We start from the raw sequence: 25,846 nt of genomic DNA on the forward strand, positions 1-25,846 counted from the left end.
GGTGATTAAAGAACTCAAGAAAGTGCGTAAGTAACCTTATTACAGAGTAATAAAACCAGCGGATGCCACAGCCAATTAGTGCTGCCCTGAGCAAATGGTTGTTTTGATCTTTTCTAGACTCGATGCTTGAGAGAGTAGCTTGAATGTGACTGAATAGGTCTTAAAAAGTTTTAGCTTCTCATTAAGAAGCACCCATGAAAGATAAAGCCGTCTTCAATCTGATGTCTTGCCAACACTTAAGCTGATTTTGCTGTGTGTGATGAATGCTATAAACAGTTGTTGGTATGGAGCCCTGGAAAAAAACCACGGTTTATACAGAGTTCCTTCTCTGGCTCCAGGATTGCTCTGGCTGTTTAGTCCTGAAGGCGGTGTGGGGCACCACCTCTGATTACCCAGGGTAACAGATTCTTGGGGCAGGGAGGGGTGTGAAGAAGCTTGATCCCAACAGAACTGCCCATCACCAGGGAGAAGCTGGAATGTGCCAAGTAACACAGTCCCTCCCACCAGGTGCCTGTTACATGAGGCAGAGGGAGGCTCCGAGAGTACCCTGCGTTGCCTGTGTCCCTCTCACTCTGTGCATCCCTGCAGCCTGGAACCCTGCTCACCTACAACTTCTCTGAAACCATGCTTTCAAGAGTTCTCAAATGCTTCCCAATTGGTAAAACAACAATCAAGTTCCAGGCAATCCTGGTTTGGGTCATAAGAGAAGGTTTCTCTGAGAGGGTGAGTGAAAACCTAAAAGAGTTTGTCACAAGTTATGTCCCCAGGGAAGCAGAGTGTAAGAATGAGATGAACATGAAAGAAATTTATTAGGGAGTGCTCTCAAGATCACCACCTGTTGTGAAAGAGAAAGAAGCAGAATTAGAGGAAGTTGTGAGGCTGGGGGACCATCACAGCAGAGCCTTAGCTAACACCCACTCCCCTGACAGGGCACTGTGAAGCTGGGATGATCCTTTGGAATTTTCCCAAGTTGGATTGCAGGATCTGGGCCTTTGTTCACCTACACTGACCCGACATTGAATGCTTGTTTGCTCAGAAAAGGAGGATTGACCTTGGGCAATGAGACTCTCTTCCACTAAGAATAATTCCAGGAGAGGACAACTTCCCCAGCAGCAGGGATAATAATTCAGTCAGTCCTGCAAGGGGAGGTCTGGGTTGCACATCACCACATCTAGAGCAGAGATAATGGAGTAAACCTTGCAGCTTTCCGGGAGAAGAGTGTTCCAGGCAAAAGGAACTGTGAGTCCAAAATGCCTGCGGTAGAACAAGATAGGGATATCCAGGAAGCAGAAAGAAGACTAGTGTAGCTGTAGCAGAGTGAACAAAGGGGACAGCAGCAGGAAACAAAGGAGTTAGGTCATTGTAAGTTTTGGGATTTGACCAAAAAGCAACATGATTTAAATTTAAGCTTTGGCATGACCATTTTGGCTAGTATGTTGAGGATAGACTTGGCAGGGAAAGGGTTAAAGGCAGAAGTGGGGATATAGATAGGGCTTCTCAACCTCATTTAATTGACATTTTGGGTGGGATTATTCTTTGTGGTAAGGGGATGTCCTGTACATTGTAGGATGTTTAGCAGCATCCTTGGCCCGTAACCAGTAAAAAACCAGTAGGACCCTCCCCTAGTCGTGTCATCCAAAAATGTCTCAATTTTGCAAAATGTCCCAAGCTGCAAAATTGCCTCCAGTTCAAACCCCTTGAGTTAGGGGCTGTGATGATGGCTTGCACCACTGTGATATGTGTGCTGGTGGTGGTGAGTTGTAGGATTCTGGATATATTTTGAAGACTGTGCCGACTGATCAAAGGAAAACATCGAGAATATTCCAAGGTTGTTGGCCTGTGCTGCTGTCAGAATACAGTTGTTTGCTGAGCTTGGGAAAAGTGTGACAGAAAGAGCTTTGTGAGAGATTAAAAGCCCAGTTTTGAACCTGAAAGACTGAACAAATTGAAGAATAATGATTAGAAAGATTACTGTTTTTCCCTGAAGCTAGTTGTAGTTCATCTTCCCTGTTATTTATTATTTATGTTATTATTATTTGTTGTTTTTATCTTCTTTCCATGATTTTTCATTAAATTTGTCTTCTTTTGTACCCAGAAACCAATTGCTTCTTAACACCTCCATTGCTACCACCATCTCACTGCTAACCACCTCCAAACCACTGTCATCCAACTTCTGGATTATTTGGGATAGCCTCCCTTTCCTGCTCTCCCTTCCAGGCACTGTTTTCTCTACACTAAAGCCAGAGTGGTCAAGTAAAAATTGAAATCACATCTTTTTATCCTTGAACATGGCAAATGCTGGCTTTTAATACTAAAAGTCTCGGTTGTCGAGAGAAAAACCTGTTTGGGGAACTACAAAGAGCTGTAGAGAAGAGGCAGTGTCTGGGATGTGCTGGGCGCGAGACCCAAGCGGAGGGTACAGTGCTGGGATCGATTCTGATCTCTGGTCTCCCAGGCGCTCAGGCCCCTTGACCTCACCCTCCGAAGACTTCATTTCCCAGGATGCCAAGGGGCAGGGCCAGCCGGAAGGCTATGTACCCTCCGCGGGGCATGATGGGGGAGTTGGAGATTTCCATCATGGCGGCTTCCATTTCGGGCTACACCTTCAGCGCTGTGTGTTTCCACAGCGCCAACAGCAACGCCGACCACGTAGGTGCTGGGCCCCCCGCCGCGGCTGCTGGGGGGCCTACAGCCTCGGTCTCAGGCCCGCGCCTGCGGCCAAGCCGGGATCACTCGCGGCTCGCCCCTCGGGCTGGCCTGAGGAACTGGTGACCCAGAAGGCTCCCGCCCCCGGCGAACCCCTGCTGCCCGGGGCTTCTTCGCCCCCGAGATGGGCCCCCTTGGTCGGTGCCTTCCGCCGCCTGTCCGTCCCGAGACAGCAGCCTCCTATGTAGCAAAGCTTTCCCGGCCGGCCGCCGGTAGTGTCAGGAGTCGCTTAGTGGAAACCGAGCGCCTGCCCCTCCCTGAGAGTCAGGCTTTTAGAGTTGTGAGGGGCGTCCGGGGTCGGGAAGGAGTCGAGTGACCCGGCTTTAGCCTGCGAGCCGAGGCACCCAGCCGCGCCCGCTGGTCTGACAGGTTGTTGTGGGGTGCGACAAGGGAAACCATGGCTGTCACTATTCATACTTTTAGATTCGATCCTGTGTTTTCTTCGCCTCGTGGAAAATGGAGAATGTAACCCGGAGTGTTAGGTGTGGGGTCTACTTGCCTTGAAGTTGCATGTTTAATTCTTTGGCGAATGTTCTAACACCACGGAACTAGTCGCAGTGAAATAGGGAAGTGACAGGCCTGCGTATGAGTGATAGGAAATGCATTTTTAATGTTATTGGCCTCTGGATGGAAATTGTTTGTGAAACTAGGTAATTTTTATTTTTAAGTATTTGCCCACTAAATTGAGGGATTGTTTTCAATGATTTTAGTAGTGATTATTCAAAGTCATTAAATAAACGTGGGGAGGGTGTTGTGGTTGTCATTACAAAGCAAAATGATACACTGCAGAAGAAGGAACTGGATGTGGTTTGATGTCTGCAATCTTAGCGTCCATTAATAAAAACTGATTTCATAGGTGATTCCATTAGTAAGTTGGATGGCACCTTTCATCTCTTCAGTTTGATGGTAGAGATTAATGATACGAATATGCACAGCATGGGTTTTTCCAGTGGCAGCTCCTGTCTCTGGATACTAAGGCCTTTGATACTGCAGCCAGCTATTCAATAATGTAATGCAGTTCATGTATAGGTGGTTTGTGATACTCCTGGTGCCCCATGGAAGTATTAAATATGGTTTCAATAATGCTTTTTAACCTCTCTAGTTCTTGGAGTGCCTACTAATGTCACAGTTTGTGTATAAGGTAAAATTACTGTAAGAATAAGCAACCTGTTGAAATGGATCTTTTTTTTTACAAACTGCGTTGAGATGGCCATGTTACTTAGATTGCTATTAATTTAATTCAAGAGATGACTCTTTACTATCTATGCTGTTCCAGGCATGGTGCTAGACTTCATAGAAATTTTCACCAATGGTAGTAGTTTGCAACTTGTATCTTACACGAAAATACCTGTTTATAGTAACCCTGCTACAGTTATAGAAGTGGAATACTTTAATTTTAATTTCATATATTTTGAAGCTGAAGAACCAAACTTAGTTTTTGTAGTACATTCTTGTTTTGTCTTGGCAAGAATTCGTTTAAAACCACTCATTCTTCAGTAGAGCTGGAGTTAGCAAACTTTTTCTGTAAAGGGTCATTCAGTAAATGTTTTAGGCTTCGTGAGCCGTGTGGTCTCATTAGCAACTACTCAGCTCTGCTGTCGTAGGGAGAAAGCAGCCATAGACAATAAATTAGGATGACTGTTTGCAACAAAACTTTATTGATGGACACTGAAAATTTTAATTTCATCTAATTTTCACTTGTCATGAAATATTATTCCTATTTTTTATTTTTTCTTCAACAATTTAAAAGTGTAGAAACGAGTCTTAGCTTGTAATCCCATACAATAACAGGCATTAGACTGGATTTAGCCTACACACCATAGCTTGCCTGCAGTTATAAAGTAACAGTAGCCCAGATAATCCAGACCAGTAGATAAATAAACATTTATGTTTTCCTTGGCTTTGGAATGTCTTGATGTCACTGTTGACTTTTTCAAACTGAGGCTTGTGGTAGGGTTGCCAGATAAAATATAGGGCACCCAGAAAAATTGGAATTTCAGAAGTAGTAAATTATTTTTCAGTATAAGTATATCCCATTTATTACATAAAAATTATCCATTGTTTATCTGAAATTCAAATTTTTCTGGGTGTCCTGCATTTTTGTTTGCTAAATCTGACAACCTTGAACTATTCAACACTAGGAATCTGTAGATATGTTCTTTTTTTTTTCCTTCTGTTTTTTAGTAGGAGGGAGGGAGGTAGTTAGGTGTAGTTATGTTCTTGAAGTCTAAAGTTCTGTAGGAATCTTAAATTGTATTTTTCACATTGATTAAAAAATTTTTTTAACCTGTTACAAAGACAAAGCTTGGCTTTTGTAGTGAGAACTCATAATTGAAAGACTTCCATAGGATAAAACAAGCCTCTTTAGTCAGTGTTTTTCAAGACTAGTAGTCATGGACACTCTGAGTCTGAGAGAATTTTTTTTTAAGGGGATCTATATATTACTCACATTTGAGAGATGCCCTGTACATGGTATTTGGGATGTTAGGATAATCCACACCCCTAATCCAATACAAAGCTATGCTGTAAAGCATCTGTCTCTCCCTCCTCACTCCCACTGATTCCAACTGGGAATGTTTTTAAACAAGGAAACTTCTTTCATTGATTCGAAGGGTCAACCTAGAATAGAAAGGACATTGTTTCAACAGATGTACTCGACCAGCATTTATTTGACACCTCATGTGCTGGGTGCTGAGATACACAGTGAACAAGCACAGGGTCCCTGCTTTCATGGAGCGTATATCTTACTGGGAGTAGGCATTTGTCAATACATATGAATATGTAACATGGCAGATAGTGAGAAGACAAAGAAGAAAAGGGATGCAGGGTGAAGGGAACAGCGTGTCTGGCATGCTCTGTTTCTGTTACACTGGCCAGGGAAGGGCTCTCTGATAAGTGCCAGAAGAGTGAAGAGCTGGATGGAGGGAAGGAGTAAGTCACGTGGATATTCCGGGAAGGGGAGTCCAGGACAGCCTATTAGTTCACCACCTGCAGGGAAGTTATTTTGACACTTAGAGTGTATGTTCTCCAACTGTGCTTGTGGTGAACACTGCAGCAAGTACTCAAACAGTAGGTTGTATGCTGCTGAGTAATCCAGACTTGATGGTAGTGGTGTGTGTCCTCCAGGGGTGTAAGTCAGTTAACCACAGCATTTATGAGAGAAAACTTTCATGTGAGTGATAAGAAATTTATTTGATGAGATCCTAAGCTCCCATACCAGCCTATACAAGAGCAATTAATTGTGCATTGTATTAACTTCTTTATCCTTTTGTCATTAGCAGTGTTTTTATAACAAGGAGAAATAAATTACATGCTGCTTTAAGAAAACAGCCTTGGAATATTTCTGCTTTCTAAACTTTTTTAACATTGGTTGTTACATTTAGTAGGATTTAGGTGATGAATTTACTCTTCTTATTTTCACTTCAAAAAAACCAGAGTTTTGGGGGAAGGGATTAAAATAATATTTCATCCTGTCGTAGAATCCTTTTTTGGAATAATCCAGTTAATAGCTATATCTCAAATTGCTTTAGTCTTACTTGTTGGCTTATGGAATAGTACATGGCAAGCTTATTTGGATTATTGTTAAAATTATTATGTCCTCAATTCCTCTTAATTCCAGTAAAAGTCATTTTTACTTTTAGTCGCAACTATTTTCATTTATTACTTTTAGGAAGGATTTTTGCTGGGAGAGGTAAGACAAGAGGAAACCTTCAGCATCAGTGACTCCCAAATCAGCAACACAGAATTTCTGCAAGTAATTGGTGAGTTTATCACTGGCCTTAGAAATACTCTTCTCATGTATATGCTGCTTGTTTTGTTCTTTGGCCCTTAATTTTTAATTATTTTCATTAATTTTTAATTAATTTTGGCCTTTGATTTTTAATCTAATAATAGATTAAAAGAGTACATAGAAAGCCACTCAAATCATAGTGCCGATGATTTGCATTACTAAATGATAGGACATGTTTTTGTAAGTCCGTGTAAACTCACAGTGCGTGGCTGGAAGTTGAGGTGTTCGGTGAAGCTGCCCCTCACCCACTAGGGGGCCAGCCCGGCTGGTTGCCATGCGGTGCTGTGCTGATTGTCTCCACAACCACCGTGGACTTCACGTCTGCACCCCGGGCTCTGCCCATTGTCAGCATCACCTCGTACTGTAATGAAAGACTGTGCTGTGCTGGTCCTTCCTGGAGGGCTCCGGCAGAGATGTTTATGCTTGTTTATGTGAGATGTTTGTTAACCCTCCCCAGCCTTCCAAGAAATAAGCCGAACAGTTGGTTTTGGGGGAGGTTGCTGGGGAAAATGAAGGAATATTTGTAGATGCATCCACTCTCTTTGGATCAGTCTCCTCTTAATAAATAGGGGTCGTAGTCCTTTCAGCTGCACCTTGAGCGTATCATCAAACAACATATCCTGACGCTCAAAGCAAAGCAAGGGACATTTCACTCATTCATGCAGCCAACAATTATGGAAGGACGTCCGTGGTGCGAGGCATTTGCTGGCGGTGAGAAGGGTTTCCGGATCCTTCCTGCCTTCCAGGACTAGGGCGAGGATGAGAGGAGCAGAGAAAACGCCAGAGTGCACAATGAGAGCTGTAAGGAGGAAACAGAGAATCTCATGAGTTTGAGAAAAAAAAACTACTAGTGGGTTAAATCAGTAGAGATGCCACGAAGGAGGTGAACTTAGGGCAAGTGGGCGGTAAGTTCAGGAGATCACAGAGCAAAGAGCGCGTAAAACATGCAGGGAGTCTGGCGTGTTCCTGTGTGACGGAAACAGAATGATTGAAGGTGAGTGGTTTGTGGCAGGTTCGGTTGTGCTGAGGCCGGATCATCAGTCTCAGCCTGTCCCCACAGCCCTCTAGTGCCGGGGTCAGGGGCCAGGGGAAGGGACTGAGGTGCTCAGGATTGGGGCAAAATGAGGGACAGCTGTTTCCCACAGGCCCAGAACTCTAAAAACCACTCCCCACAATATTGGCTTGTTACATAAATACTTGGCACTTGACATACTATGTATAGCTATTCTTCCATTGAGGTTTTGTTTTTGTGTCTTATTTTGCTTAACTCTTTAAAGTCCTAAAATAGAAAATTAGATTTCTTTGGCCATTTGCGCAGTTATTTATTGTTTGCCCTTGGGTTTTCAAAAGCAGTTTGGGATATGAAGGCTAAAATGCCAGATACACCTGACAGCAAACCATGCAAGAAAGAGCTCTCTTGCCTGGCATGATCACAGAAGTAGCACTTCTGATGAGTGTTTTGGCCATTTATCTTTAAAGAAATAGTAATGGTAAAGTAATGCAAATTCTCCAGCATAGTATACTGTATCTTTGATTCATAAACCTTTGAGTTCTTGCAGTAAATGCCAGTTTCCATGGGACGGTAGATACGGGGAATCACCAATCAGTAGAGGTCCCAGCTAGCACAGTGCCATGACAACCATCTTTTGCTGTTCAGTGTTTAATTTATTAGCTACATTTAGTTCATTGTTTGAAACCATCATGGATCTCATGAACAAAGTATTTGCTAGTATTATCATAAATGTATTGTTATCACTGTAATATTCTTCTTTTAAAAATAAATGCATATTAGAAAATGTAAACCAGGGCCTCTGGAAAACCTGGATTGAAAGGCCAAACATTAGGTAACGTGCTGTGATTAGTATTCCATACCACCAGTGTGAAGAAATTTTCTGGCATAGCTTAACCTCCAGAATAAAGTGTTCTCAATAAAATAAATTGGCCAAATTTCTCATTTGTTGAAAAAGTCTGAATCCATGCACAGACACCCTACCTGACTATATAGCAAGGAGGGCTTTGCATAGAATATCACATTTTGAGCACGAAGTATCTGCCTCTTGTTTTGAATACGTATTAATTTTTAAAGCTGTGCTCACTTTAAGCGGCGCTGTCCGCCCTTAGTGCTGGCAGTGGCAGGGCGGAGGCAGCAGCAGAAGCGCTCCCTTAGTTAACGGGGCCATGCGCGGAAGGGAGCGGCACGGGAGCTGTGAAGCTCACCCACCGGCAGGATGAGCAAGCCCAGCAGTGTGTCCCAGTGGGATTTCTAGAGAAATGACTGCAGAGACGGCACATGTACAGGAAGAGGCGTCTACCGTGTGGACGAGCTCTGCAGGAAGAGAACACTCTAGAATCCCCTACAAGGCTGCCCCGTCTCCGCCTGCCTCCAGAAACCTACCTGGCAGCTGCCGTGCCCGCCAGCTTCCTTCCAGTCTGCAGCTTTTCGTGTTTGAGACCGTCACCCTGTTTTGTCCACGGAGTGCTTTGTTAGGTATTGCAAAAATCATGTACAGGAAAGCTTTAACTTCCTTTAGAAAATACCGCATGGTATCTAGAGCGTATCTGCAGTGTGCCTCTAATCCAGGGTGTAAATCATGGAAGAAGCCCGCTGCGGCGGATTGATGACAGGAGTGTGTATGCAAAGCTCAGAATTTACTCTAGGGATTTTCTTAAGCAAAATATTCTTTCCTTTAAAGTTGAAGATGGGGGATTTTTTTTTTTTTTGCCTTTTCCCTGAACTCTATCGTTTTTACTACAAACGTTCCACATTTTAATTACTTCACTAACAGTATCTCTGAAATAACTTATGATGGTGTACTGTACCATCTTTGATGATAAAAGAAAGAACTATTTCTAGATGAGATTTTATTTGCATCCCTATGTCCGCAGTTATACCAGGCACATGAACTTTTCTTTCCTGTGAAAGAATTGGCATTTCTGCGTGCATTTTGGCAGCACTGACATCAGGACAGAAGCTAATGGGCCCGGCCTCATGACCTTCAGAGTGGTGGTTTCATTTTAATTGAGCTACAGTTGCAGCTAGAACTCTGTGGCTGTGGCTTTATAAACAGCAGGTGACAACAGTCACTGTCTAGAAGAATGTTAATAATAGATTTGCGTGGTTAATTAGTTTCATAGTCTTATAAAGCCACCCAGACCCTAAGCCCCCTGATGACTTGAAGACATTGTTCAGTATGGTTAATCACAGCAGTCTTTTCAGAGCCATTAGGATCTGCCTTATAAATGACTGTTTCCCTTAGTGCTGAAAATCTTTGAAAGGGTTAATAAACTTGGAGAGTTTCCTCCCTTCCACTTCAAAACACCTTGCCCAGTTGTCCTGTGTCGTTGGCAGGTTACTGATGGCAGCAGGGTGGTTAAGGCCCTCCTCTCCCCGAACTGTGCTCACAGCTTTTACCCACCTTGATTAATAGCTTCCAGTCAGTGGTTACTTTTTTCTCTTAGGCTTTGTTTAAATAGGTAAGATTGAATAAGGGCACAGAGTAGCGCATGTTCCTGAATAAAAGCTTTCAGATGCGTGCTCATCACACATGGACAAATGGAAACAGAATGCTCATTCTCCAGTTTACTTCGTTCTGAGAATGCGTCCCTGAGTTTAAGTGTCAAAAAGACACACTGCCTCCACTAGTGCACGTACTGTTTGGGAGAGGAAAACTCTTTTTATTGTCTGAAATTTTGGTTAAAGTTTTTTTTTAATCCTGAGCTATTTTATAGTTGTGTGTATCTTACATGACTAACTGAGATGTATTTCTTCTTTCTAATTACAGAAATTCATAATCATCAGCCTTGTTCAAAACTTTTTAGGTAAGCCACATTGTTCTTTGTAGCTTTTTGTCCTTATTAAAAGATTAATTGATTAAAAACTAGTGAATTTGGACCAGTATATGATTATAGCTATAAAGTTAGAAGTATAACTGAGGGCATCCAAATTCACTCATTTATTGTATATGTGGCACTGTGTTAAGTTAGGAAGAGGGTGGGGGGACAGTGTAGATCTTGGCCTCAGTAGTTTAGAATGGAAGTCTCTGCCAGCTTCCCTAACAAGGGCTCTTCAACCGTAGAGAAGGAAGTTAATCACGGATACATACAGATAAAAATAGTTAATGTTTTTAAAAGGAATAAAAAGTGTTCAGTGTTGTGGGGGGGAGGGTATAGCTGAGTGGTAGAGTACATGCCTAGCATGCATGAAATCCTGGGTTCAATCCCCAGTACCTCCATTAAAAAAATAAAAAATAAACCTAATTATGTCCTCCCCACCAAAAAACCCCCAAACAAACAAAAAACAAAAATGTTCAGTGTTCAACTTTAAAACTTCAGGAAAGGGAACATGAAACTTACTTTTTTGTGGTTAATACACACCAGTAGCATATTATGACCAACTGAAGGACAGAAAGAGAAAGAAAGGGGAGGAGACACATTCAGAGGGAGAGAGCAAATGACAGAGAACATACGGAGGGCAAACAGCGAGGAAGAAAAAAGCCAGTGTCTCCCACACGCTGGACTTCTGCTCCCCAAACCGCAAGTCCAGCCTCTGTCTTCACTCTCAGCCCCAAGCCCTTCCACCTGATGGCTGGTGTGATGATTTCAACTCTTGTGTTTCTGAAAACTCCGATGTCCTATTCTTCTGCTTCCCCAAAATTCAGGCCAGGGCTTCCCTTGCAGTGCTGCCCGTGCTAGTTCAACTCAGCGTTCCTGGTCAGCACTTCCTTCTTTAACACCTGCCAACCCCTTGTGCCTGGCTGTTCCTGCTGTGTGTTCCCTGCAGCTTTTACCTTGACCCCTCTCTCACTCTCAGCTGCCCCGAGCACCCAGCCCCCTTGCACCCAAGAACCCCTGGGGACTTATGTCATGTTCGCCATCCACCTAACCCCCATCCCTCCCGCACACACTTACCCATTATTTCAGAGGATTGTCACTATGCAAGACCGCTGTCTGTGAACAAAGCCTCAGGGTAGCTTAGAACCTCCTCTCTCTTAGATTTACACACAACTAAAAAGAGGAGCAGGAAATGAAACAAGGAACCAGCAGTTCATTTGAAAAGAATCTCAGAGCAAATGAAATGAGTCAGGCCCTGGTCCCACACACAGCCTTTGGTTCACGAGAGGGTCCTGTTTGGCCCTGACTATTCAAAGCTTTGCTAGGCATACCCCGCCTTGTCCTTCTGAGGGGTTCCTTAAAATACTGTCAGCAAAGTAGTACCAGAACATAGACTCATAAACTTGTAATTCAAATCATAGACTGATAATTCTGAGAGCTGGAAGAAATTTTAGAAATCTTCTGTCTACTCCAAATTTTATTTTGCAAAACAGGAAATGGAGGCCAGATAGGTTAAAGTGACTTGCCTAAAATCACACAGTGAGGAGCAGAACTGAGCTGGAGCTGGTATCTCCTGGCTCCTAATTCAGTGTTTTTACTATATCGTGAACTCCTGCCTGCCTTAGAAGACCTGGACTTCTGGTGTTAGGGGGAGGGGAGAAAGGGTGGCATTCCTAAAACCATGACCAGTGGTAGAGAAGCCCACACATCGTTATGCCCAGACTGCTCACCACAGCATCCTGGGCAGGCTGGTCTCTTTTAGGGGTGAAGTGCGTTCAGTTTGAAACTAGCCAGACCTGGCTTCACATCCCAGCTCTTCCATCTACCAGCTCTGTGATTTGGGGCAAGTCACTTAACCTCAGTATCTTTATCTGGGAATAAAACGTCTTGACTTGTTGGGCTGAACTGGTACTTACCTCCCAGCATTAGGCAAGAATGAAAGGAATTGACATGAGGAAGCGTGCAGCTGAGTGTCTTATTAAGGATTCAACAAATACTCATTTCCCTTCTTCATTTCTCAGAAAATGAGCTTCTGTGTTTTTTTTCCATAGGTAATTGATACTTAGAAACAAAGAAAAGATGTCACATCCATTTGAAACCACACGTTTCATAATTGCTTGCTTTGAATGTAGCAGTCTCTTGAGTATTCTTTGACACAAAAGATGCCTCATATCACTAAGGCATTTAAATTGATTTCTCTTTAAATATCTATCGAAGAGAAACAATTACATCTTTAGTACCAACTTTTAGGGTTAGATGATCCATAGACACATGTTGCTAACCATGTTCATGTAAAAGTACTATGTAATTTTAATAAAATATTTTTTTCTCTTTAAAAAAAACAGTTTTTATGACTATGCAAGCAAAGTTAATGAAGAGAGTTTGGACAGGATTCTTAAAGATCGGAGAAAGGTACGTTCTGTTTGTCGCCCAGTCTGATTTGGAAATCACTCCTTATCTTACTACCCTAACTTAAAATCAGAAAGGAATATAAGATGAAACAATGTGATTTGATGTTAATATAAGAGTTCTGTTAACTTAAGTAGATTTTAAAGGTAAATTGTGGATATGACACAATGTGTACAGTATAGCAATAGAACAAAATTTAGACATATGATTCCATTATGTAAAAATCAGAAGTAAAAAAAAACAACTATAATCCAGAAAGATACCAATAGTTGAGTTGATTCTGGGTGGTTCTATCTTACTATTTTGTAATTAAAAAAATAATTTTGCCAATATTTAATATACATGCATTAATTTTATAATCAGGAAAATACTTCTAAAAAATGTAAATTGCAGTTAAATATCTTTGGATATGTTACTCTTTCAAGTTCAATTAATGTTGAATATAGATGCTTTTCCAAAAGGTCATGTGTTTATTATTTCTGTCAACACATGCATATGATGTTCTGATTGTGGATGGGAAGCAAGTCTGAACAGAACTGACAGTGAAGCAAAGTTTTATTGCTGCACCATCATCTGATGGTCTCATTTATAATTTACTCTGTTGTACTATGTGAGGGTTTTACTTTTTCACCTTGGTGTAGTAATCCCAGAAAAATAGATTGGTTACTAAAACATCACTTGAGGGGAAAAAAGTACCAATGAAAGTTTTCAACTTGTCAAACGAAAACAAAATGCCTTTGTTAGAAGCATGTATTATAAAAAAGCTTTTCAAAGATTACCTGTGCATAAAAATAATCCTGGCAGCGTGGGACTGCTAAGGCGTCAGAAGTTGAGTGCAGTTAGAGCAGGTCAGCAGCCTTTCCAGTGTACTCCCCCAGCACCGCTGTCGGGCGGAAAGGCAGAAAGAGACGCGGGTAAGATAAAAGGAAAACTGGGAAGTGTGAGGGGTAGGTTTGAGGAAAGGACAAATGGCTTTTCAGATGATAACAAGCTCAGGACATGCTCGATATTGGCAGAGAGTCTAACCTAGTCACCTGCCCAACTGCGAAAGTGGGTTAGAGGAGCCACAGGCGACGGTCGAGCTCTCTCATTTTCAGTGACTTGCCTGCAGCATATATTCTGGCGTCTTAGTCCATCTTCCTCCCCCAACCACCACCTCACCTCCTCATTCCATTTAGTTTCATATTTTAGATAATGAACCTTTATTATACTTCGTAAAACTAAAATTTATTCCATGAGAATTCTTACTGAAACACAGTTGTCTAGAGCACTCACTACATAGTAAAAGTACCAGGAAATATTTTTATAATAAATGAAAAAAATTTAAAGTGAGAAAAATGAATAAAGACTATGAAAAGAGAAAAGAAATCCACAAATGGCCAAGAAGTAAATGGAAAGGTGTTCATCTTCAATCAGGAAATGTAAATCAAAACATAATACTGGTTTTTTGCCCATTAGATTGGCAAAAGTATAAAAGGATTTCTATATCCAGTGTCGGCAAGGTCACAGGAAATGGGGAAGCTATAGTTGGTGGAATGTATGTTGACACAGACATTTAAGGGGAGAGTTTTGCAATAACAGAATTTTAAATATGCAGTTTCATCTCTAGGAATCTGGCCCAAGTAAATAATTGCATCTAGGCACAAAGATGAAAAGCTGGCATTATTGAACACTTTAACTCTGTGCCAGGCCATGTTCTAAGCACCTTCCACGTATTGACACATTTAATCCTTGTAACAGCCTGTGAGGTAAATGGCTGTTACCATCATCCCCATTTTACAGCTGAGGCAACTAAGGATAAGTAACTTGCTTAAGGTTGCCAGCAGGTAGTGTTCATGCCAAGATTTAAACCCAGCAGTCTGGCCTCTTAATTCAGCATACAAAGATGTTGTTGCATCTTTGCTTAATAGTGAGAATTTTGAGAGCAATCTAAATGTCCACCAGTTGGGGGTGGTTGTATAAATTAAATTGGTACCTCCATACTATGGGATATGAAACAGCCGTTAAAAAGAGAGGGTGATTCGCATGTAATGTGACATAAAAAGATCTTGAAGTTAAGTGAAAAGAATAGTATTGTAATTTGAACCTAGTTTTGTAAAAACAAACGTCTGAATGAGTGTTTACATGTACAGAAAAAGATCTGGAAGGAAACCAACCAACCTAACAGTGGTTACTCTGGGAAGTGGAGCAGAGATGCTGCTGCTGAGGGGAGACTGCACATGATGAGGGTTTTAAACTTGTATTTGACGTTGAAAATAAACTGAGAAAGAAAAGGACTCTACTATGTAGTGTTTTCAGTAGGTGATAGGGACACATTTCCAAATCAATTTGGGGATTTTAAAATTGGGTTTTCTGTTTTGAGACACAGAAGACCAGTGGTAGGTTGTTAACTGGAGTGAACTTTGCTTTTCCTGGGGCCAGGATTCTCAAAACAGTTAAAAGTTGATCTACAGTCTTAATTTTGTAGACCTTTGTGCTTAAACGAATGTTTATATTTTCCTTTGCAATTAAAGATAGGAATTTGTTGCCTCAGTTGACTTGGAAATTATTTTATTTTCCATGGTATTTGGTAAAGGCAGGGACCGTATTTTACATTCATTGTGTTTCCTGTGGCACTTTATACATAATATAAACTTGTTAAGGGTTTTTTTCAAAATCCAAATTCTTGGCCCCATAGCAACGATGATATATAGCATTCAGACTGAAAAGCTTTATAGTTGTTTCTAGTTTGGGGTTTTTCCCCCAGGAATGGTACAAAATTGTATCTTCACCTCCGAAGGGTTATGGTACTACCTACAAAGTTGCATTTAAAATGTTAGGCTTAAAAATACATGTGTACTTTAAACAGTATCTGATATATAAAAATATTTTTAGTTATTCTTAACTCTCCAAGAAAGTACTGATGGAAGTGGGAAGGTATAGTTCAGTGGTAGAGGCATGCTTAGCATGCACAGGGCCCTGGGTTCAGTCCCCAGTACCTCCACTTAACCAAAAAAAAAAAAAAAAAAAAAAAGACTATTAAGAAAGTACTGATGGAAACTTCAAAAATTGACTCTTTGTTAGTCAGGCTTCAAATCTAATCTTTAATTCAAAATCCTAAGAATTGAACAAAAGTTTAGTAAGTTGAACTCTTATAAAATAAGCACATAATAATTTTAAAAGTTCCTTTAGTCTTAGAATTATCCATTAGAAAATGCAAGCTAATAAAGATTTTTGTCACAATAGTAATTAATATATAAAATACATAGAAATATGTTTACTAAAAAATGTGTGGCTCCTAAATATAGAAACTGCACAACATTGCTGAAAGAATTTTTTTTTTAAGGCTTAAAATAGAGGCTAATGTTTTTGCTATGAAAATCCCCTAGTAGGTGCAGCGTGGTTGTGTGCTCAGTTACTGCTCTGGCAGAATCCTTATTGAGTTTATGAAGTTTTGATGAGCCTCGGATTTTGAGCTAAGGCCAAAAAAGCAAGTGAGAGGAGAATTTCTGCCTTCTTGGAAGCATCTGCTCTGAAATGATAATGATAAACATACTGCCATCTTCATACCATCATGAGGCCAAAAAGAACACAACCTAAACATGACAAATGTGCCCAGTATTGGGGATAATTGCTTTGGCTCCAGAAAATGTAAGTGAATGTCTAGCGCAGAGAGTAGAGTGGAAAGTCTTTGTGAAATATTGTCTGAAACTTCAGCAGAAATAAGGTTTTAAGGAAAGATATTCATAATTTTTTATCATGGCCCAAACACAGCTATCAAAAGTGTGGTCTTCCACATCAGTGACCTAGTTTCTCAGTGGTCTTGCAACCAGCTTGCTAGCTCTAAAAGGTAAAATCATGGATGTCACCATTATGAGTTATTTTGGCATCTCATCTTTCATTGATCAGAATGAAGGGGTTTATCTTTTTAGCCAATAGCAAATGAGTAAGTTGATTACTATCAGTTGATATCCAAAATAAATTTATAGCCCCCCCACCACTTCTCACAAAATACAAATGGAATGAAACAATTAGAATCAGCATAAATGAAAAGCGTTAGTACTCATCCAGCAGCCACTTGCAGGATTCTGTTAATCAGTAAGTATTTCATGAGAACAGCCCATGTGCTGAGTGCTGCTCAGGCCTCTGCAGGGATGCCGTGGGTCTGAGATGCGTCAAGTCCCGCAGAGGAGCTAATCCAACATAAAATAGAGAGTGCTGAGACCCCGTGTGAAATAAGCCATGTTCTTTGACGTTAGCAACTCTAGCCACTTGATAATTTTACTCACTTTTTTTTTTAAGTAAAACTGCTTTTCACTCTTTCATGACCACCATTGTGTGAATAATGTGGAATGTTAAAGTTATTGAGTACCGTGGAAAAAGACAGGCAGACAGGTTCCAGATTTTGGCTGTCACTCATTAGCTCTGTGACTTTGGATGAAACATCTCTTTTGAAAAAAAGAGTTACACTGTCAGAAATGTTTGGGTTTTCTTTATATTTAAAGAATATCAGAATTAATTGCTTTAATATAATTGCTTTATTCTCAGTAGCACTCCCTAAGGGCAGGAACTGTTTCTTTGCTCCCTGTAGTTCCTTGCATGAGATATGAACTCAGTGGAGAAAACATTACCCATCTCCCAGGGTTGTTGTGACAATTAGTAAAAATATTTGTAATAGCCAGCTGGGGGCAAGAAAGAAGCTATATGAAGATTATTCTTCTTATAAAGGATAAAATTAATTATCTCTACAATGGAGATTTTCAAACTTTAATGTGCATTGGGAAGAAACTTGAGAACTTATCTTAAATTCAGATTCCTGGCTCTACCCTTAGAGATTCTGATTCTGCAGGTGTGGGTGGGGCCCAGGAGCACTGTAGCGAACTCCCAGATGTCTCTTACATCATCTGTCTTCCAGATGTCCAGCAGATCACACTGTGAAAGGTACTCTTCCAAAGTGCATGTCAGTTTAATTTGCTGACCAATTAAGTATGCTGCAGTCAGAGCTGACAAAGCGAAACTTTACAAACTGTTGTATTGAGGTGTAACTGACATGTGATAAACTGCGTATATTTAGACCTTTGATACATTTTGATATATATCTACATGCATGAAGCCATCATCAAAATAAGATAATGAACACACCTATCACTGCAGAAGTCTCCTCATGCCCTTTTCTTAGCCCCTCCTTCTCTCCTCTCCCTGGGCAGCCACTGCTTTATGTCACTATAGATTTCCTTTCATTTTCTAGAATTTTATGTGAAATAGAATCCTATAGCACATGCCCTTATTATTATTTTTGGTCTGGCTTCTTTCACTCAGCATAATTATTCTGGAATCCATCCGTGTCGTATATGTCAGTAATTTGTTCTTTTTTATTACCGAGCAGGATTCCACTGTGTGGATACCCCATGGTTTATTTATCCATTCGCCCATTGATGGACAATTAGGTCGTTTTCAGTTTTGAGCTATCGCACAGAAATCTACTACGAACATTTGTGTACAGGTGTTTGTGTGGCTGCGTTCAGAATTAAATTTGTAAGATTTCACGCAACCTTTAATACTTTTTTTTCTTCTGTTTTTGTTGTAGAAAGTTATCGGGTGGTACAGATTCCGGCGAAACACGCAGCAGCAGATGTCTTACAGAGAGCAGGTTATCCATAAGCAGCTGACGCGCATCCTCGGGGTGCCTGACCTCGTATTCCTTCTCTTCAGCTTCATCTCCACCGCCAACAATTCCACTCACGCTTTAGAATATGTTCTCTTTAGACCAAATCGAAGGTAAGGAAAGCATTCCCACCAGCCTCACGTAAACGAAAGATGCAGATACAAGTAACTGAGATTTATGACTTGGAAAACGTACATTTTATAGCATCTTTAAAGAAAAGTGTTTTTCTCCTTTAGCTAGTTTTCTTTGTGGTTAGAGTAGGCATTTTCCTGTCAGTTACATAATTTAAATTGTTTTTGAATCAAGAGGTATTAGCGAGATGTTAATTACGCATCAGTTCTTATAGAAGTAAACAGCTGGAAATTTGTCATTTGCTTCTCCATAATACATTATGTAGAAATACAGTTTTATTGCTCTCAAAGTCTGATTGTAATTTTAAAACATAGATTTCAAAGACAAAATTGTAAAACTGATCCACCTACTGGTTAATGAGGGTTTTGCATTGTGAACTTGTTAAAGAAAAAAAAAATCATGGTGTCTGTAAACAACAGAAAGGGTTCCCCCCAGAAATGTACTCATAGTAGAATAAATTAAATCACCATCAGTGAAAATAATTATTAATTGTTAAATAGCCATTTGTGAGATTTCACTAATCAGTAGGTCCTTGAGCACTTAAAACTTCCTCAGCACTCTGTCAGTTGCTGTGGAGATTAAAAAGATGCATCGGACATTACCTCTGCCCTCAAGGAGTTTACAGTTAAGTTTCTACTTTAAGGCAGGGGAGAAAATTGCTAATTCATGTATCCCTGGGTGGGTGTGGAAGTAGGTGCTCCATGAGACCTGTTACTAGTTCACCAGTGTGGGGGCTCAGACTCCTATTGCCAAGACCTGTCCTTCTAGCAGAGCAGTGCTTTTAACATGATCTCTCTCAATCCTCCCCACAGGTATAATCAAAGGATATCCCTTGCTATTCCCAATCTAGGCAACACTAGCCAGCAAGAGTATAAAGTGTCTTCAGTGCCAAATACTTCTCAGAGTTATGCCAAAGTTATTAAAGAACATGGGTAAGTTGAAAGGTAAAATAAATGTTTTTTTTTCCTTTCTTTTGTTAACAGTATTTAAAAGGTCTGTAGAGAAGTGCGAAGTCGTTTGATATGATTAACACTGAAAAATGCAGCAAGGTGATTCTCTAGCCCACCACCACTGTGCGTCAAAATCTTACGCCTACTGAGAGGAAGTTTACTTTTACCCGTACTTACTTTTTTAATCATTTACCACAATTTTTTTCTTTTTGCAGTAGATACAAAAGTTTCGATAGGGTATGTGTATTTCTGAGGATCTAAAAGCTTACTGTGGTCACTGAAAATGTTCAGAGCAAACTAGGAAAAAATAAAAATTTAAATTATTTTTCAGTTGTCTTGGTAACTTGGGTTCTCTTTTATTTTTCTCCTGTAATTCTAGGGGTCTGGGCATTATTGCTGAAACGCTGTCACCTTGGAGTTGTAGCATTAAGATTAAGGTAGAAATGATGAGAAAGTGTCTTCCAGTTCGTGGCAGTTCTAATCACTTTGTGAATCTTTTTTTGTCTGTCTTCTAGTACTGACTTTTTTGACAAGGATGGAGTAATGAAAGACATCAGGGCGATTTATCAGGTTTATAATGCACTTCAGGAGAAAGTGCAGGTAACTGATTTGTTTATTAATTTTCCTCTTATTTATATTGCCCAAATGCTTTTAATTGTACTTTAATTTTTAATCATCTCCCAACTGACAAATGAATTGTGGTCCAAAAAGCAGAATGTGCTTTCCCAAAATAGTATCAGATGTGTGGGGTAGTTACTCATGCCAGCCTACAAAAGCCTGTCTCCCTCATTGCGTGCCTGAAGTTGAGACTCTGAGGTCCAGTATTAATATCAGTATTTTAAATACTCAAATACTCGTGACCTCTTTAATGACAGTGTCTTTTCTAAGGAAGTGTATTTCTGAGTTTAAAGAAGGACTGCTGAGAACACAGCCATGCTCTTAAGTTGTGCTCTAAGTGGAGACCGCACCCAGAGGCACCCGTAACGCTCTGCTTCCTAATTCCAGTTCACTCACCCTGCCCCCAGCCGCCTCCCCCAAGTGGGAGGATGCAGCGGAGCCTGTTCATTCCTAGCCATTCATGCAACAAATATTTATGGAAACATCTCCTGCAAGCCAGGTCCTGAACTAGGTGCTAGCAGGACTTTCCCACGTTCTTTTCATCACCCCCGAAGTTACTCTTAGGAGTCATTTGCTGTAAAGCCCTAAGAACAAAAGAGCCTTTGAGGACGAGAAGGAAAGCAGTGGAGCTGAAGAAGCTGTCCCAGGCCTGGAGAAAGCCTCGCGTGAGGAGCACAGCCCCAAGGAGTAGAGAGGGATGAAGGCAGCTACTGAGGAAGAGGAGAGCAGACGGAGGTCAGCCTGGGGCGAAGAAGAAAGCGCGCAGAGGGCAGTTTCCAGTGTTAGTGTTCCCAGTTAGGGTCACGGTACACGTAGCCGCAGAAGGGACTCCATACAGCCTCACTCGCTGTGACCGGCCTCCTTGCCGGCGGTGTCTGGTATTTCTGCTATGGGAGGAACGTGCGGTGAAAAACAGCTTTTTGTCCTGAATTCATGACCATGCTATTTTCAGACTGTCGGCACTGTCTGGCAGGCTTCAAAGTGGCTCTTACACATTCATTGCCTGTCGAATAAGGCCTGTCCTGCAAACACCAATATCATATCAGTGCCCTGATAGGAATGGTTAAATTGCATTGATATGGTCTCAAATAGTTACCTTTTATTAAATCTTGACTTTGAAGCTTATTTTCTTTTTCAACTTTCCCTAATTAGAAATAGTTTCTGTTAAAAAAAAACTTTATGTCATCTGATTTTTGATTGTTGATTATAAATAAAAGTTGAAAGATTCTCATTCCTGTATTTTGTTCGTCCCCCCACACTAGACTGGTGTCAGATATTCCCTTTTCATGTCAGTAAAGATGAGTCAGCAAGGGGAGAGATGCAGTCTTTCCCATCTTACCCTCCTCTTTGGAGAATGTGTTCCCTAAATAGCATAATCATCTTAACAAAATTAAGAAAGCAGTTCATGGATAACAGTAATACTGGTCTCTTGGACCCTCGTGGTTTTGATCTGCCTTAGGTGTCTGCTTTCTTACCTGATAAAGTCTCCGGGCTCTTCCTAGGGTTGTGACCGATGCTGTCTCATGAGATGCCTCGTACTTGGATTTGAAACTAATTGTTCTTGTTGTCATTTTTCCCTCAGGCAGTGTGTGCAGACGTAGAAAAGAGCGAGCGAGTTGTTGAATCCTGTCAGGCAGAAGTGAACAAATTAAGAAGACAAATTACCCAGAGAAAGAATGAAAAGGAACAAGAAAGAAGTAAGTTTCCTATTAATTTTACCATTCAGTATCAGGGAAATGTCTGGTTTTAAACATCAAATTATACGATAAATTATGTGACTTCTTCTACACTCATCAAGCCCTGGGTGAGGCTTTTTGGGAGAGAGCATTCACTTGTCTGTAGGCTTTTCCAGAAGAGAAGTACTGTTCTTCATGGTATCTCTCTCAAGTCTCTGCAACTGGAAGAAAAAGAAGACCAAAGGGTAGAAAGGCTGAAGCAAGTTAGAATAAATCCCAAGAAGTGGTAAGATCTATTTACAGTGGATGTGACATTTCTCACTAGGTTAACCCTGGCACGCCCAGCAGGTAGGAACTGTGTCCTGTGTTCATTAGAGCCAAACAAAAGAGCTACTGAAAATTCTATTTTAATTTTATGTTTGATTCGTAAGCAGGGTCCCAGTGAAGGCTTTAACTGTCTGATTTTGGGTGGATGACTGGATACCGTTAAATTAAGGAACCAGCTGGTTGAGTAAGAATTAGGCCCGAGAGTCTGTTATATGAATTCCAGCATGGTAACAGACACATTTGCTGTAATGCCACCAGATTTAACATTTGTAAGTAAAATCTATAAAATGTATGGCAAATAATATCAAGTGTAAAAGAGATAAGGGTATAACCGACCTTTTCTAATTTAATAGGAATATTTGCAAACCAATTAAGATGTAGTTTATATTTCCAGGTAAATGATGTCTGAATCTTTTCTACTGTTAACATTTTTCTAGAAATAATCAGAAATGCAGATAGGGATTTATGCATAAGAAAGTTAGTTAATCACAACTTTATAATTCCAAAATCTTGGAAACAACCTGTTAGAGCAGTTGAATAAACAGCAACAGGATAATTGAGTACATTTTGGTGTATCTATATTATGGAATACTGTGCAGCCACTGAAGTGAATTTTTAATGACACGAGATAATATATAGCCTTATACAAAAACACTAGGATATAAAATGGTATAAACATATGATCTCTGCTCTGTTTAAAATACTTGTACACACAAACACACACTCAAGGGTGGATAATAAAACTGGAATTCGGAAAAACTGGGGAGCCTGATACCTAAAGTTACATCTTTAAACCCCAAATCTTGTGCTATTTTCACCAAAATTTTAACAGTGTTATGTGGATGATAGAATTGTGGATGACTTTTGTTTACTTTTTTCTTTTCTAAATTTTGTACGTGAGTATCATTTTTATGATATTTTTGAAATGTAGTTAAAAACAATTTAAAGGCCATAGACTCATAGATATGGGGCTATTTCAAGTTTACCACCAAAAAAATGCAGTAAAATTATGGCCTAAAAACTGGAAAACTGGCTATTTAACATAGGGCTTTGAACTTTTAAGGAGAAAGAGATGTTTAAGAATATTGTGACAGGCAGTTGTCAAGAAGTATGTCTTTTGATGTGAGGCCTGTCGAGGAAAAACTCACATTCAGATGACCATCAAGGGTGGTAAGGACTGTTTTATCCTTCTGTCCCCGCAGTCTTTGAGCACAGTGCACAGCAGGTGAGGGAACTAGCGCCAGGTTTGGAGCTAACAGACCTGTGTTATGAGTGTCAGGGCCCCCACTTCTCGCTGTCCTCTTAGTGAAGGCACGTACTCTTCCTGAACTCTGGTTCTGTGTCTGTATAATGGAAGCAACAATATTAATAAGGAAGACAATAATACTTCAGAGGCCTGCTTTGAGGCTTAAATGAATTAATGTATCGAAAAGTCTTTTGTCAATTATGAAGTACTATGCAAAAGTAAATAATTAATAATAACAATAAATTTCACTGCGTTGTTGCTGTTTTCCAGAAGTCAGGTTGACCATTTAATGTAGTGAAATGCAAAGCTGTGAAAATACAGAGAGTGTGACAGTTTTCTTCATATTTTCACCCAGGATTGCAGCAGGCAATGATGAGCAGACAGATGACGTCTGAGAGTTTGGAACCGGCCTTCAGCCCTCGGATGCCCTATCCTGGGTTCGCAGCTGGAGGGAGAAGTACACTCGGAGATGCAGAAGCCTCTGATCCTCCTCCGCCTTATTCTGATCTTCACCCAAATAATCAAGAAAGTACTTTGAGCCATTCTCGCATGGAAACTAGTGTCTTTATGCCTCGACCTCAAGCCGTGGGCTCCTCCAGTTACGCTTCCACCAGTGCCGGACTGAAGTATCCTGGAAGTGGGGCAGACCCTCCTCCTTCCCAAGCAGCAGCTGGAGACAGCGCGGAGGAATCAGACGACAGTGATTATGAAAATTTGATTGACCCTACAGAGCCCTCTAATAGCGAGTACTCACATTCGAGGGATTCTCGACCCATGGCACATCCGGACGGGGGCTCCAGGAACACTCAGACCTCCCAGATTTAACTAAACAAAGAAACTCTCCACTTAGCACTGTTTTTCTTAATCGCTTATTGGGAGTTTTTTGAGGACTTGATCTGGGGGGAGAATGGCTTTCTCCGACCCCTGGACTCCCAAGATGAGAGTCCTTGGGCACAGAACTTGTGGGAGCCTCACACCCGCGGGCCCTCGCCTGTGGACGCAGTGTGTAGGTTTCAAGACAGAATCATTAAGATAATCAAATTGTCCTAATTCTGGTGCGATTCGTGGATGTACTGGTAAATTTAGGCAAAGATAAACTTATCAATGTAGTTTCTGTTCTTTAAAATAAATTGGAATTTAGAGACTAAGCACAATTAGTCTATAAACGTTCTATAAATCAGAACCTTACCTCTTGCACTGTCATGCCTTGAAATTTACTTTTTCAAAGGGAAACTAGTTTAGCAGCAGCCTTCAAAGAACCTTCTTTCTATGATGAGCCAAATTCGTCTTTGCCAGAAAAGAAATTTTGATAATTCCAAGAAGCCTGATTGGAGCAAATCAGAGGTACCTTCTTTTGTCTGCATGGCTTTGTGAGATCAAAAGAGAGGGCTTTGTTTCAACTTTTTTCTACTAGCCTGATATGTATTGTCACTTAAAATGGTTGCCTTTAAAAAAAAAAAAATGTAGAAATACTAATTACCAGTAAGTAATCATCCAAATAAGTATGTCATGAAATAAATGACTTATTTTTCTTTTGGGGAACTACAGTGACTGCTATGTTGCACTGGCCACATTTATGGTCTCTGTTCTGGAGTCTTAAATGAAGGACACACAGCAGTGGGTGACAGAAAGGAGTTATGTTCCAGACCTGAGTTTTATGATGAACAGATTCCAGACACAGTGGATTTAGCCAAGTTCATACATAAGGAATATAACCCGTTTAGATCTTCTGACAAATCCTAGTGTTAGTTTTATTTGCAGAAGAAAGACATTTAATGAACTGGGAATCTCATGGTGAGTAAAGATTCGTTTTAAATCTGAATCACCATACTTTTTTTTTTTTTTCAAGTTGCCATTTGGAAGATAGCTGCAGAATGTGTAAAGACTGTTGGGGTGCACTTACATTTTTATTTAATTACTGCTTGTTTTCTAGTTTTGCCCAGAATGTGTGAAACCACTGAAGACATTCTTGAGTGTGGTATGTTCCTGGTTTGGAAATGACAAGCCCCCCATCCCTTCCCCGCATTTATGAGGAGGTCAGCCCATGAAGTTAATACTTTGGAGTATGACTGCCTTTCCTTTGGACTAGTTAAAACCTGTAGGAAGAAGGAAGTTGTTCAAGAGGCTTAAAATCCAGGTTTTGAAACAGTGGTTTCATTTTGTAGGAGAGAAGTTTAGTCTGACTGGAAATGGAGCGCTCAAACTGCCATTCTCAGACGTCTGCTCTGTGGGGTCTGGACCTTCCTGCTCTCCAGTTCTGTTGGCCTTAGACCACTGCCATTTGATTTGAAATGTTGCAGACCACTTTATCTGCTAATGTGTTCCCGTTTTTATCAGCTACCTTCTAGCGGCTTCAGCACCAGTGTGAATTTAATTTTTTTTTAAGTGCCATTGCCATCTCTTCTGTTCAGATTTTGACATTCAGGAAAATATTTTTATTTTTATGCCATACCGAAACCTACAATGTATATCTGACAAAGCAGTTAAATGTGACAATAAAAACTTATTTAATCATGG

General features: G+C 40.6%; 1 protein-coding gene across 1 annotated transcript; it reads left to right on the forward strand.

Moving 5' to 3' along the window:
• Positions 1–2,536: 2,536 nt before the first annotated feature.
• ABRAXAS2 (abraxas 2, BRISC complex subunit) lies at positions 2,537–25,846 on the forward strand. Its single transcript, XM_010993273.3, has 9 exons — positions 2,537–2,649; positions 6,377–6,467; positions 10,279–10,315; positions 12,673–12,739; positions 18,303–18,493; positions 19,325–19,444; positions 19,978–20,062; positions 21,663–21,777; positions 23,685–25,846. The coding sequence occupies exons 1-9, from the start codon at positions 2,551–2,553 to the stop codon at positions 24,152–24,154; spliced, it is 1,275 nt and encodes a 424-aa protein (XP_010991575.3). The 5' UTR covers positions 2,537–2,550; the 3' UTR covers positions 24,155–25,846.

This window comes from Camelus dromedarius, chromosome 8, assembly GCF_036321535.1.
Source record: "Camelus dromedarius isolate mCamDro1 chromosome 8, mCamDro1.pat, whole genome shotgun sequence".
NCBI classification, from domain to species: domain Eukaryota; kingdom Metazoa; phylum Chordata; class Mammalia; order Artiodactyla; family Camelidae; genus Camelus; species Camelus dromedarius.

Coding starts and splice junctions, on each gene's coding strand:
- ABRAXAS2 (XM_010993273.3), top strand. CDS start 2,551: ATGATGGGGGAGTTGGAGATTTCCATCATGGCGGCTTCCATTTCGGGC. Junction 6,468..10,278: donor AGAATTTCTGCAAGTAATTG/GTGAGTTTATCA, acceptor TTCTAATTACAG/AAATTCATAATCATCAGCCT. Junction 18,494..19,324: donor CTCTTTAGACCAAATCGAAG/GTAAGGAAAGCA, acceptor TCCTCCCCACAG/GTATAATCAAAGGATATCCC.